Genomic DNA, 15,092 nt, shown 5'->3' on the forward strand with positions numbered 1-15,092 from the left:
AGATACCCCCTCTCTGGAGAGAATACAAAAGTTCAGGAGAAAGACTATTCTCATTTGAAAGAAGAGGACTGAAGTTTTCATGGCACTGACTCATTTATTAAACCTGATGATTTCTGCATTCACCTATCAGTTTTGCAATATTTCACTCATGTTTGCTGCAATGACTGCTTTATTCTTTTCGGAACTTCATAATATACCAATTCATATTTTGGCGGACCAACATTTGCAATCTGTCGCTAGGAACACCCTTACAGGACCCTCAAGATTATCACTGCAGACACCATCCTCCAGGACTCATTTGCATCACAGATCCCTTAGAGTTCTTTGAACACAGAAATAGACTTCCTGAGCTGGTTGAGATGTCCTAAGAGTTGTGGTTCAAAAAACATAACTTTCTAAACTCTGTATGAAATTGATTGGATAAAAGACAGCAATGTAAAAAAAAAAGAAATGGTATTTTTGACAAAATATTAAAACAGGAAACATGAAAGTAAGGATACCTTGGAATTAGGATACAGTACATGCATACGACTTATTTAAGTCTGCATCATATGATTTGCAAATAGAATGTGAGTTCTCTATAGTTCAGGCATCACATTGCTGACCATTAAAGACTTTATGAGATAATTTGTGCTGCCCTGCTGATCACAGATACTTCACCAGTATCATGTAAGCAATATGTGATGCAGCCCAAAGCATGCATTTCTAAGGCAAACTCTGCCCACACATGTGTTTGGGAGATGTCATCACAGGACCTAATTGCATCACCTATAATATTAGAGTACTTTACTTCGTCATTGTCTAATGTGATATATGCTATTCTTTGTCAACAATGCCTTTCATGACTCTAAACAGGCCAGTCTCTGCCAGAAGATAAACCATATAGTAGAAATGGAAATACACAAAAAGCTATTGCAGTCTTCCTGGCCATTCTGTCTCTGACCTCAGAACAGCTGTCCTTTAGCAATATATATAAACGAAGATCGGAAAGTAGAATTAGAATATATCCACAAACTCCAGTGCATCAACAATGGTTTGAAGAGAAACAATGATTTCTTGGCATACTACAAATACTACAGCACTAGTTAACAATCCGGTATCATAAGGTCCCTCTTAGCCAGTTTATCACATCTCCTCTCTGGTTCTCAGCCAGCATTACATTACACTCCAGTGCTCCCTCTACCATTTATATGCTTATCCATTCATATTGGCTTTAGGCAATATATTTTCTTCCTACTTTGTTCCCCAACATCCACTGATAAAATTGAATTTGTCACTTTATCACCATCCACAAGCTTTACATTTCTATAACTGTTTACATACACTGTCTGCCTTCAAAGGTCTGTTCCTAGGCACTTTACTGCATACATCTGAGGAAGTAGTCTACAAAAGCTTATGCTCTCAGTTAGTCTCTGAGGTGCTCCATGTTCGCTTTGCATGCTGATATTCCCAACTTAACATGACTGTGTTTTTAAATTCTTTCTCTTTGCTGTTCATTGAAACAAAACTAGAAGTTTTAACTATTTAACTATTTTAGTTACTTTCCTTAACATTGCAGAATTTTTAAATGTAGGAATACACAAACACACCACCAGCTGATATGTCTTTTTTCAGATGTTCACATTATTTCAGGATTGTTTTCCATTTCTTCAGAACTCTTGGCTTTTGTTTTTTGTTAGAGTTAGCCAAGAAAGGTTTTCTGTTACACCATTATTGCAATTAGGAATTTTGCTTCATCAGTACCAAAGGACAAAAGTGGTTCATTTGCCCTGAGGGAAAAGGACAGTGATAAGATGATTTTTCGTCAAGGATCATTGGGTCGTAATTAAGTTACATTCATTGCTGTTGCTTTTGAAGGATGATTGGTAAATGACAGGCTTCATGTGTTTAGTACGGACAATGTTCACCAGGATTTCTTCTCTGCCTCTGTCAGAAAATCCTGTTGAGCCTGATAATGTAAATGTGGCATTTTATTCTGAACAAAAGAGCAGGGAAATGAGCTATCTTGTCTAATCATTCAGTTGTTTAACACCGACTTCCAGTTTAGACTCAATTGGCTGGAAAGCACTTGACATGTGAAGTTAGTGCTGTTCGGAACGCATGTTTGAGTAAATTTTAAAGTAAGTGACAGCTAAATTGTACCTAGGGAAATTACAAAGCCTTCAACACAGTTAATTTTTTGGGGAGGATTAGTTGTAATTGCGACACCAGTCTCCTTGAAGATTCTTCGTTATAGCTGATGAACAAGAAGGAAAACATTTAGCTCCTGCAAAGAACCCCGGTTTCTTAACAGAATAATTTTTAAGCTGATTGTACCTTACTAAATTGATTTCCCTCCACACTAACATCTGCTTTAGATTTGCAAAGGGATTTGTTTTTTAGGCATTATTTTTTTCCCAGAGTCCCTTTTCCCCTTCGTCTCCCCCCACTTTCTTCTTTCCTTCCTCTAGTGATTTCAGGTTTGAGAGCTTTTCAATCAGTAAACCCCTTAGGTAAATTGCCACTTCACTAACACTTTATGTAGAACACTAAAGCACTTCATTCCAATTAAAATCAATATTTAGAGTCTTATTTTACTTTTTTTTAATCTAGCAGGCTTCTTGGTTTGGAAAAATTGTTTATAACAAGTAAAAAGTGTAAGGTTGAGAGAGTGGCACCATTTAGGTGAGAGGACGTATTGCAATTTAAGCATGAAATAGTGAAAAAGGGGACCAAATGGGGTCCAAAGTGACAATTTCTCACTCGTACAGATTCAACTAGTTTCAAGTTAGTTTGCTTCAAGGTTAGGATAAGTAGGTAACAATTATTGCTGCAAGGAAATAATGAATTTGGGTTGTGGGTTGGGTTTTACATGTGGATACACATAACTGTTAGTTTACAACACAAAGAAAGATGTGAAAGGAACGTTGAGTTAAGGTTGTTGTGGTATTAATGAGAGTTGACACTGCTAACTCTTATGGCTGAGTCTATCTGACATTAATGTTACAGGAATATACTCATCTAAGAGAGAGAGAGAGAGAGAGAAAGGTCTCCCTAAATAGCAATATAGTGTTGCATAAACTGCATTAAGAGTTATAGACATGTGCCATCAGGAATGGGGAAGGGGGTAGGGAACGATTGGAAATATGTAACCAGATTTCACGACTGTTTGCATAGATGGCAGGGTCATGTGTTTTAGAGAGCCTTTCATGTTTCCATTTTAAACATTAAAACTAGTATAGATAAGTTCTGCTTGTGTTAAGTATTATGATCTTGCTCTAATTTTGCAACTAGAACATTGATTCATCTATAAAGGGCAGCATAGTTTCTTTGTTTTAAAAGTTCAAGATTGGAATTTATGGGCAAGGCTTACAAGAGGGAATTTTACTGGTCATGAAATTGTAGAGTAGGGTTATATCTTGATGGATTGTATGTATAGATCATATTCTTGAGCTAAATATCCTGTGTATGAATGTATATAAAGTGGTCGAAATCCAGGATAGGATAATGGTTTGAATGTTGGACTAGGACTTTGACTTGATGGAACATATCAAAATCCAGCTGTTGTCCCAAATGCAGGGAATACTGATGAGATTTATGTGTTGATTTCCCATTTAGTAATTAATTCAATGTACTATTGGCTATTAGTTACTCAAGCAATCAAAACTCTCAACAACCAGCAAAAAATAGAAGAAATAATACTTTAAATAAAAAGCTGCTTTTATAATACAGTAAAACAGTAAAACTGTGTTGCATTCAGTTTATCTTTATTGTTCTTAATTTGCTTTTAATTACTGTATTTCAATATTAATATCTAGTACTCGACCTCATGGGCCATCCAGTCCAACCCTCTGCCAAGAAGCAGGAAAATCGCATTCAAAGCACCCCCAACAGATGGCCATCCAGCCTCTGTTTAAAAGCTTCCAAAGAAGGAGCCTCCACCACACTCCAGGGCAGAGAGTTCCACTGCTGAATGGCTCTCATAGTCAGGAATCTCCTTTCTTGTAGTTTGAAGGAAGATATAGTATGGCATACAATATTAGTTAGGCCTCTTTTTAATAGTAATCCACAAGCAGAAACTACAATTATCTCGCATTTACCCGTGGGTGCTGGTTAACTGAGAGTGTATTGCAGGGGTCCTCAAGCTGGAAGGCTGGATTATAATTTGAAAAAAAATGAATGAATTCCTATGCACACTGCACATATCTTATTTGTAGTGCAAAAAAAAACCCACTTAAAAACAATACAATTATTAAAATGAAGAACAATTTTAACAAATATAAACTTATTAGTATTTCAGTGGGAAGTGCTGGCCTGCTTTTGGCTAATGAGATAGGATTATTGTTGTGTGCTTTCAATAGCTGAATTCCTAAATGTGTGTTACAACAATATTGCAGACAATGGCATAGTAATCTTTTGAATTGCTAACTATTTTATGGCAATTCCATAGGGTAGATCATTATTCAAGGAGCTTTTATATTGTTTGAGGAATCTTCCCCTTTCTATGAATTAATTACACTTTCTTTCCAAACTTTGGAAATGACAAAGGAGAAAATCCTATCCTGTCTCTAGCACAGTGGTTGCCAACCTGTGGGTCCCCAGGTGTTTCGACCTACAACTCCCAGAAATCTCAGCCAGTTTACCAGCCGTTAGGATTTCTGGAAGTTGAAGGTCAAAACATCTGGGGACCCACAGGTTGAGAACCACTCTTCTGGAAGGTTTCCTCTACAGAACTTATATGGCAGACAAGTTCATGAGGATACATGTAGTCCCAAAAGGCCCTTCCACACAGCCCTATATCCCAGAATATCAAGGCAGGAAATCTCACATTATCTGAATGTGGACTCAGAACACAGTTCAAAGCAGATATTGTGGGATTTTCTACCTTGATATTCTGGGATATAGGGCTGTGTAGAAGGCCCCATAGATAACCAAGCCCTCATCTATTTAAAGCTTTCAGGTTTAAATCAAACATCTTGAGCCAAGACAACAATTGGCAGTATAGCCTATCCTTCCATATCTGGATCATACGTGCCCAGTATACATGTATGAAGGTATAGAGTTGAGCCTCAGTCACTTTTTAGCACCATATATTTCACTACAGACACAACTATCTTCCACTAGCAGCCAAGAAAAGTTTACTTTTTGTAATCAGATTGCTCAAGGGGGGTTGGTTTGATCAAACACCAGAGCATCAAGAAAATTCTTCTTAACTATATAACTTATGAAAATCCTCTGCAACATAAAGTCTGGTTAGTGGAAGATGAGGTCAGTTTGGAAAATAGCAAAGGAAGTCTTTTACTTTTTATGACCAAAAAAAGCAAATCCGCATATGTGCTTCATGCAAGAATTGAAGTACTTCTGTTGTTGGGACTCAGCAGCCTTGGTCCTTTTCACCAGTCCTCCCATGCCTTTGCCTGAAGCCTCTTATGCTACCTCATTTCTTTTTTATAGTATTCTTTGGGAAAAGCAAGGTCTCTGGTGGGAAGGAAGAGAGGGAAGAAAGCTTTGGAGGTGTGATAGTTCAAATTTTCTTTAGCTTGTACCATCGGTCCGTTGAACCCAATATTGTCAGCTTCAACTGGCAGGATCCTTGCCTAGAAATCCCTGGAAATCTCCTGTCCAAGTATTAACCAGGTCTAATCCTAATGAGCTTCCAAAATCAGAGAAGAGTTGGTGTGGTCAGGGTGATTTGATTGTATTCTGCTTTGAATACAATTGACTAGCTTCATAAAAATTGAATGCAGTATAATTTTTATCAGAATTAGTATTCTACAATTTAGAAAGAAACCATTAAGAGCCTTGGTCAAGGAGTGAGCTTTACTTTTGAAACATAAATAGATGCTTAAACATTCATTCATGGCTACTTGTATGTTATTTTTTTAAAATCCCATACCTTTTATAGACTCCAGATTGTATACACTCTGGCTGTCTTGAGAAATATATATATCTGTGGAGCCTGAACACTATTAATGTGTCTGTTTTATTGGCATTCCAATTATTCATTCATGTATTGATAGCTTTGACCTAAACAGTCAATTTAGTGCTGTGAGAATACAGCTGAAATGATACTGTTGCTCTTTTCAGAGTTACTGACAGAAGCAGAATATAAACAGAGAACTTGAATGTATAAATTTGATTGCACCCTAGGTAGAATTATTGGGAGTTGTTCTCAAGCTGTTTCTGGGTGTTGACTGAACTTGCATCCAGAGCAGAAGAAAACACTGATTATTTAAAGCTTTATACCCATCCGTGGTAGCTACCATAGTATTTCTTTTGTATGACAGTAATCTAGCCTGCATCATCCACTTGCAGTTTTGAAATTAACCTGTAATTTAGTCTTCACCCCAAATGACAATAATTCAGATGACTCTGTGGGGCGCCAGAAGATGTACTATAAACAGGGCATAGTAAAGGGGGTAAAGTAGAGATCCATCAAGCTAGGCTTATTTTTTACCATTTTATATGGGTTTTAGGGAAATCATAGTTTCTTCTATATTTGTGATTAAATATGTTTTTTCTATCAAAATTTCAGTATATTTTCAAAATTGCAGTGCAAAGCTGTAAACAACACAATTCATTTATATTCAAATTGTGTTTGTGGCCTGAGGTAACAATATATGGTTTATGATAGAATAGGACATTCAAGATTAATTGTAGGCTTAATTTTCAGTCTCCATGCCTAATACAGCTATTATATGAATTGTTAGATATCTTTCTGAAGATGCTATACTTTGCCTGTAACATGACTTCTCTCTACCTTTCAACTTATTGCATCAAATATATAATCAAAATGTTGATAAAATGCCTTCTTAGAGCAGTGATTTTTTTCTGTTGGGATACACAATGTATTATAACAGAATTCAGAATGATATATCCAACAAATCCCTCCTCAGTGACAATACCCACTGATTAAACAATTTACATAAAAATTCAATTTTAAATTATGAGTTGGTTAATACGTTCAATTAGATACTTCATAAGTTCATATATTTTTAAAAAAATTAAAGTAAGTATCTTGATATCCAAAGAAAGCATTAGTAAAGGAAATGGATGCAGTACATGTTCCTAACATGTTATGAGCTGAACTTTAAACCACAAATTGGAGTACAGTTCAGACTGCTACTGTTAAAGATCTGGGGAGTTCGCTGCATTTTTCTTTCTTCTGAAAACTTATTGTGGATTTTATTTTAAGGGATGACTTAGCAGCAGCACTGGAAGCTGTTTTTGATTGCTGTAAAAAGTATGACAAACTCCCTAGACTTCATGACATCTTGTGCAAGTTAATAGAGAAAGGAAACACCGAGCTGTTGCAGAAAGGTTGGTTGCTACTCTTATACATTGCACTTTTTGTTTTCCTTTGTTTCAATGTTATGAAATTGAAGCTACCAAAAACTGTTGCAATTTCTTGCTAAGGGCCACTGTAGGAACATTTGCTGTCACATTCGGGTGGTGCACTGCATTTGTGCATATTTGTTTGAGGGTTCTCATGAGTTTCATTAAAAATATGTGGGAAGTAAAAGTTAATATTTTTTTAAATTTATTTTCTCCTTGTCAGAGGAGAATTTTAGGTGGTCGTAAATTTACCAAATGGCATTAGTGTTCCCTGTCATTACTGTTTGCTTTGTGATATTTTTTTGTCTACTACAAACCTAATCAGTTTTTTTATATAATTTATAGCTATGGACTTCCTGAACCAAGAGAGGGGTGAAATGACAATGCTCTATGATCTCTTCTTTGCCTTCCTGAGCACTGGCAAATACAAGGAAGCCAAGAAGATCATTGAGGTGGGGCCATAACTACAGTTCTCTAATCATGCAGCTATTTAGAGCATTAATTAGAATATATTTTAAGTTTTTAACCTTTAATTAGTCTTGTTCTGATTAATGTTAATAGAATCCAATCCTAGTAATGAAAGGGGGTGGGGAGACAGGGAGACCTGGCTAGCTTTTTTTACTGTACATAATTAGAGTTAGAATCAAGACAGCCTGGATGTATATAGAAATTGTTTCCTTATGTTGTTAAATTCACTATTAAATATCCAAATTGTATTTGCATATTAAATCTTGCACTGTGGAACAATTAAATTAAACAAGCATTCCTGGGTGTAAAGTTGTTAATCCTCTTTCCCCAACAAATTCTTTGTTCTTTAAAGCACTGGAATTTAATTTGCTGCAGACTGTGCTCAGATTTATTTGTAATGCTTGTCTACAAGTTAATCAGCCAAACAAGTGCTGTCTGCTACTGTTTGGCATTTAATTTAGCATTTTTTCCCACTATGGTAAGCAGCTTATAGAAAGTGGTAGGTGACAAACTTGGGTCTATTTAGGATTAGTATATTTTATCTAGGCTTGATTGAAATTTTGCTTACTGAAATTGATAAGTCAAAAGGGCAGCCTTAGAGCCTTCCCAGATTGTGATTATGTTCCTTTAGCCGGTTGACTTTCTCCCTTCACCCCCACCCTGCCATTCAATATTAGTGGATGAGCTTTTCTGAGGAGGGGAGAGAAAGGCATTTCTTTTGAAAAGGTAAAACAAGTGTAACATTGGGGAAAGACTCCTTTTCATTTGATCATAAAGTTATTTCTTAATTGCTTAAATAAGATGTAGTGAAAGGAGAGACTGAATGATACAACGGTTTTGCCTTGATTCCTGTTGCAGTGCTAATTTTGACCAATAGTATATATCCCCAATGTGACATGCTTTCATTTTGAATTACCATAATATTTATTGTTGCAGGTTGCATGATTTTTCTTTTGTCCTGGAAAAATATTTGCTTTTTCATCATCGTTCCAGCATGCCTACCAAGCTGCTGCATCTTCCTAACATCCCACATATTTGCATTGAGATGTAAACAAATAACATCTTGTCTTTCAGTATCTTAATTGTTGTCTTACTTTTAATAATGCATAAACACTCATAAATTTCAGTGTAGTTATTGATTTAAGATACTAAACTCAATGTCAGTTTTCTTTCTGCCCTGTAGATATCACTTTTTGTTTCCCTTAAAAACTAAAATCAATAATATCAGAAGATGGCAGCTGTCTGAACAAAATCAATTGCAGAAACTTCCCCTCTTTTTTATAAAGCAGGAGAGAAAATGAACATCTGGCATTCTTGCTTGTCCTTTTTATGTTTGTTGGATTAGGATTTCTTAGACTTGTTTAACCTTAACAGAGTCTCATTTGATCTTTTTAATATAGAGTGCTGTTGGAATTGCTTTTTGTCTTTTTAATTTTACTTGTTCCATCATTCTGAAATTATGTGCTTTACTGCTTGCTTTCTATTTAAATTCACAATATAAAATCAATGTGAGTTCAGATACTTTCAAGCATCATAAGTACCAACAAAAATGCTAACCACAAACAAAATGTAGTCCAGTCACAACAATGCTTTAAAAAGGTCTACAAAATAACAGCACCGTATATGTAGCAATTCCAGAAGATTGGCTTTTGATGTAAATGATATATTCTTGAGCCTACTCCCAACTAGAGTAGACTAATCTAATCAATAGATGTTTGACGAGTCAACGTTGTGTCCAGTTTTTTTTCCATGTCAGGAGCAACTTGAGAAACTGCAAGTTGCTTCTGGTGTGAGAGAATTGGCCATCTCAAGAATGTTGCCCCCTGATGTTTTGATGTTTTACCATCTTTGTAGGAGGCTTCTCTCATGTCCCTGCATTGGAAGCTGGAGCTGACAGAGGGAGCTTATCAATGCTCCCTGCATTCGAACCTCCAACCTGTTGGTCTTCAGTGCTGCCGGCACAAGGGTTTAACCCATGCGCCATCGGGGGCTCCTGTTGTGTCTATTGATACCATGAGTCTAATTGAGATTGACAATTAGAATTAGATCCTTTTTTTAATGCCTCTTCAGAACAAGGTCTTCTTAGTACAACATTCTATTTAATGGAAAGTCCAACAGCAGAACCAGAATAGAACTACATGTTCCAGGTCATATTTCTCAGGAACTGATCTAGAGAATAGTACTGTATCTGACTGGAGATAATCTATAGCCACATTTAGTAGTATCCATTGTTAGTATCATCATCTTTTGATCCAACATTTGGGACCACAGCAGAAAGGTTCTATTCCTCATGCACATAAGGCCAGTTTTTCACAGGAGAGCACAAAAATAGGCTTCTTTCAAAAATGAAGACTGGCTTATATTGGGTGAAGTTGGTTGGCCTCAAATTTGTAACTTAAATAATTTGATATTCTTCCTTTAAAAACATAATTTAACTGTAAGATCTGGAATGTGTTGATTCTAAATGCTTAGTCCAGTGGAAATACATTAATCATAATGAGATTGCTTTGATGATTACTTAGGGAAAGTGTTCCCCATGGTCTACTAGGACTAAAAGGGTAAAGGGGAAAAACATGACTCCTGGAAGCCCTAGCCAGCTTATTCAATAGTCAGGAATTCTGGGAGTTGGAGGCTCAAACAGCTGGAGGGCCACAATTTGAAAATGGCTGCTCTATTGGGCATTTGTACAATTTTGTCATGTTTTTACCCCTTTGCCATTTACCACTAGATACCTCTCCCAGAGCATGAACAGCCCTTAGCCTCATTTATTTGCAAGATGGTGATGCTGCAACATTACGTCTAATGAGATATTCTCCATTTATGGAGTTAGTTTTTAGATTTGCTGCTGACTCACAATTAATAAGACTTGATAACCTGATAACTCAAACCATTTGTAACCTTTTTGTGTAATTGTAACATATTGCCATCACGAAATACACTGCTTTGAAATTGGCTCCATCATTTTGAAACACCCTAGTATTGAACAATTACCTTAACTGAATTAAATACAACTTTTGCTTTTTTGTATGACAAAGCACTCAGTTGCGATTTCTGTCTACATGTTTTTCCCCTATTAATTTTAAGTGAATCAGTTGCAGGTCCAAAATATGTTGGTTCTTCTTTGAAATTTATTCTAAATTATGTGTTTTATCCTCTGGCTATTAAACTTTAATATTAGAATATCATAGTTTATAATACCCCTATGTGACCTAGTTCCTCCCAAATGTCTTCACTTTTGAAAGGCATCCATTTTGTTGAGGATAGCCTAAAACTATTATTACCATTATTTTGGATCACTGCAGTTTCTGTTTGACATATGCCAATTGGAGAAGGTGCTATCTAGGGTTGGGGGGGAGGTGTAGCCTATTCCATTGTTATACAATAGAGCCTCGCTTATCCAACCTTCGCTCATCCAACACTCTGTATTATCCAACGCAGTCTTCCTCCTGCGTGGATTCACAGCTGTTTCAATATATTGTGATGTTTTGGTGCTAAATTCGTAAATACAATAATTACTACATAATGTTACCGTGTATTGAACTGCTTTTTCTGTCAATTTGTTCTACAACATGATGTTTTGGTGCTTAATTTGTAAAATCATAACATAATTTGACGTTTAATAGGCTTTTTCTTAATCCCTCCTTATTATTCAACATTTTCGCTTATCCAATGTTCTGTTGGCCCGTTTATGTTGGATTAGCGAGACTCTACAGTATATAGCAGGTTATTCATGTGAATAATCTATTTGTGAATAAAAACTGTTAATGGAAGCCTTTTTAATGAAAAACATAACATTTAATTCTTTAACGTGCTTTTACAACCTCTCTCTCTCATGGTTGTAGTAATCACACTAATGCTACATATCATCTGTTCAGTATAAAAATAGTGGTAAAATTTTTCACCTAGTGCATTTGATAAAGAAATACTTGAATATAAAATAGGCAAGGACACTGAAACCTGCCAAAGAAGTTACTTTGAGCTGGTGATTAAAAATAAAATGAAATATATTTAGTGAAATCACAGCAATGCATTGATTTAAGCACAACATTGTAACTTACATTACAGTACCAACCAATTTTCCAGATATGAATCACCATTGGTTTTGGATGTTTTTAATCTAATGTAAAAACCATGAAAATATTTCTAGGCCTTGAGATTGAGAGATTACAGCACCCTTTCATCCAGATTGCTTTTTGTACGAATCTGTATAAAATCAACATGAAACTCAATTTTGTGGTGGAGATAAAACTATTGTAGCAAGATGTTACTTTATTTGTAAAGTATGATTTGACTTCATTTTAATATAGATGTTCCAAAGAAATTTAGCTTCTAGGATTATTGATGTGACCTACTGAGAAGAAATGTACAGTGTGGAAGATAGATGAAACAAATGATTTTATACAAGTAGTTGTTAACGTGATGTCTGTAACTGTGTATATATGTATTATAATCTGCAGAGAATGGCTGGTAAGCAGCAATGGGGTAAATAATAAAATAAAAAGCAGATAATTAGGAATAACATCAGGAAGAGGTGGGATATGACAGAGGTTTTTAGTCTAGTATTGGCAATGGTTTATTTAATGATTTCACTAAAGGAATAGGAGAATGAGCCTGCATTATATCCCATATACAGTTCTAATTGCAGCACACTATAAGTTTTTTATAATCATAAAACTGTCATGTCAAAATTAAGTAAAATTGTTTGAGAAACAAGAATTAGAAACAGTATTCGAAATCCTGACCCATTTCTCATTAATAGCATGTTGTCTTGTAAGAAGGAAAGGCTATGTTAGAGAAATGAATCAACCACAAGAGTTTAATTAGAGACACTTCAAGACATATGGGGATAGAGTAATAGAAGAGGGTATCTTCATATTAAAAAAGATTAGAGTGTTGTGGTAACTAGCTTGCAATAAATAAACAAACTGCTCCCTATTGACTCTTTAAGTGTAATAGAGGAAGCAATTAGGCATAAGTAACTACATGGAATATTTAAATAGTATCACAATCTTCATAACCTTGGCTGAAATCCAAGACAGCTTTTCATTTGCATGGGAGACAACTCCTCATTTGCAGCCAGGATTTCTTTAACAGCTCTTACTGGTTTATTCCTTTAGCTGTGATCCTATGAGTACATGTAAAGGAAAAGTTGCTCTCTTTATGACTTTTATTGTAGAGATCATGAGGTGTATAGAGGACTATGGTACTGGGATATGTCCTTTTTGGAAACAGAATTTTCACCTTGGCTCCTGGGTGTAATTGGAAGATCCTTTCAGTATTATTTGTACTTTGTTTGGTTTTCTATTTGGTGGTGATGGTTGAATTTTTTTTAGATTTCAGCCAGCTTTTTTCTTCTCACCTCCTGCATTTCATGTCCATTCTGCCAGATGAATTTTGTAATGAGTTGCATAAAATGCAACTGTTCTATGAATCAAGAACTTGAGATGAAAGCATGCAGCATTTCTTTATTTCACCCAACTTCCTCCCCTGAACATTTTGAGAGACATACAGACAGAGACAAAATGAAGCATTTTGGACTTCTATATTTCTCTGAAATTAATTACATAATTTCCATAGGTAGCTTGAGAGAAGTCAACAGTTTAATAGGTGCTAAACGTTAGAATAAAATAAAACAGAGTTTCAAGCTTTGTATTGCACTGTAGAGAAAATGGTAGAGAATGCTTCAAAAATCATTTTACTTGGAAGGAAAGCAATTAATGATATCCAAGATAAAATTTAGGTGAATGAATGTTCTAGTGGAGTTGTTGACAAAGTTAATATTGGGTTGTTGTAGGTTTTTCCGGGCTATATGGCCATGTTCTGGAGGCAATTTTTCTCCTGATGTTTCGCCTGCAACTATGGCAAGCATCCTCAGAGGTAGTGAGGTCTGTTGGAAGTAGGAAAAATGGGTTTATATATCTGTGGAATGACCAGGGTAATGTTTCAGCTGATCACCTTGATTTGCATTCAATGGCCTGGAAGCGCCTGGGGGGAATCTCTTGTTGAGAGTGAATTGATGTACCTGATTGTTTACTCTCTGTTGTTTTCCTTTTGTAATTTTTGAGTTTTTTAATACTGGTAGCCAGATTTTGTTCATCTTCATGGTTTCCTCCTTTCTGTTGAAATTGTCCACATGAGGATGCTTGCCATAGTTGCAGGCAAAACGTCAGGAGAAAAATTGCCTCCAGAACATGGCCATATAGCCTGGAAAAACCTACAACAACCCAGTGATCCCGGCCATGAAAGCCTTCGACAATACAAAGTTAATATTATCACTTGGGTTGACATATAAGTAACAATTATTTTTGAATATCGTATTGGTTGGAGCACAGTTGTATTTTTAACAGTGTAGTATAGTACTTTATATCTCAGTGTCATACTAGGCATAGTGATGAGAGGTCAATAAGATGGTTAGAGATAAGCCAGAAATATGAACTATCGTGCAAACCCTGGAGCTTTAGTTAATCTGACCTAGATGTTCTTTTGATGATTGAGAACCTACTATATGTGAAAATACTTCTCAGTTTCAAAATGAAACACAAGACTATCCACGTCTGTTCTTGTAGCAATGGACTCTGCAATCATTTCTTGAGATGAGGATTTGCTATATAAAGTTTTCAGCATTTAAAGCTGTTTAGATCATTGGCATTTGAAGCAGCAGTGATATTGAAAGTTGGAGGGGAATGTTACATTGGGTTTGGCCATGTCGCAAAGAGGATTATGTACAGATTCAAGTAAAATAGATCTTTTCTTTTAATTTCCATGGACATGTTGTATAAGCTATTAATTCTTTAGCTCTCACTAGCATTAGTTGGAGAGGGGGCTTGTGCAATTTCCAAAAATTGTGTAGAACTTGCTAAAATTAGAATGGAAAATAATAGATGTATATTAATCATTCAGGTCTTCATCTTAATGCATTTACGTGCCACTTCAGTACGTGCTGAATACTCACTTAGTTTTTAGATACATACAGCATAAAACTATAGTTTGATTATCCTGTGGCACAAATATTAGAAAATGCCATTGCAGTGTAGGATTTCCAAGCTGGGCACTAAGTTTGCTAGAGCTGGGCACTGTGTTTGGTATGAGTGAGCAGAGAAGAAACAACTGTTTGGGACTTTGGGGTTGGGAGAATTCTTTAGGATGGTTCAGTATAGAATTTGATATTCATGGGAAGTGAGGAAGAAGAAGATTCATTTCATTCCTTTACCAGATTTTGTACACATCCTAAAGTTTTTCTAGTCTCATGTTTGTGCAGCCAAATTTCCATACCTGTTCTATCAGGACCACAGTGTTACATGTAAGCCACT

The 15,092-nt window shown here is 35.8% G+C and overlaps 1 protein-coding gene across 1 annotated transcript in view; it reads left to right on the forward strand.

Moving 5' to 3' along the window:
• LRPPRC (leucine rich pentatricopeptide repeat containing) overlaps positions 1 to 15,092 on the forward strand; it is a 133,381-nt gene that overhangs the window by 71,977 nt on the left and 46,312 nt on the right. Inside the window, exons 24-25 of the mRNA XM_060754387.2 lie at positions 7,175 to 7,299; positions 7,660 to 7,766. Coding sequence (XP_060610370.2) covers positions 7,175 to 7,299; positions 7,660 to 7,766 — 232 coding nt within the window. The remainder of the gene's footprint in view (positions 1 to 7,174; positions 7,300 to 7,659; positions 7,767 to 15,092) is intronic.

The sequence above is a fragment of the Anolis sagrei genome, chromosome 1 (genome assembly GCF_037176765.1).
Source record: "Anolis sagrei isolate rAnoSag1 chromosome 1, rAnoSag1.mat, whole genome shotgun sequence".
Lineage (NCBI taxonomy): Eukaryota > Metazoa > Chordata > Lepidosauria > Squamata > Dactyloidae > Anolis > Anolis sagrei.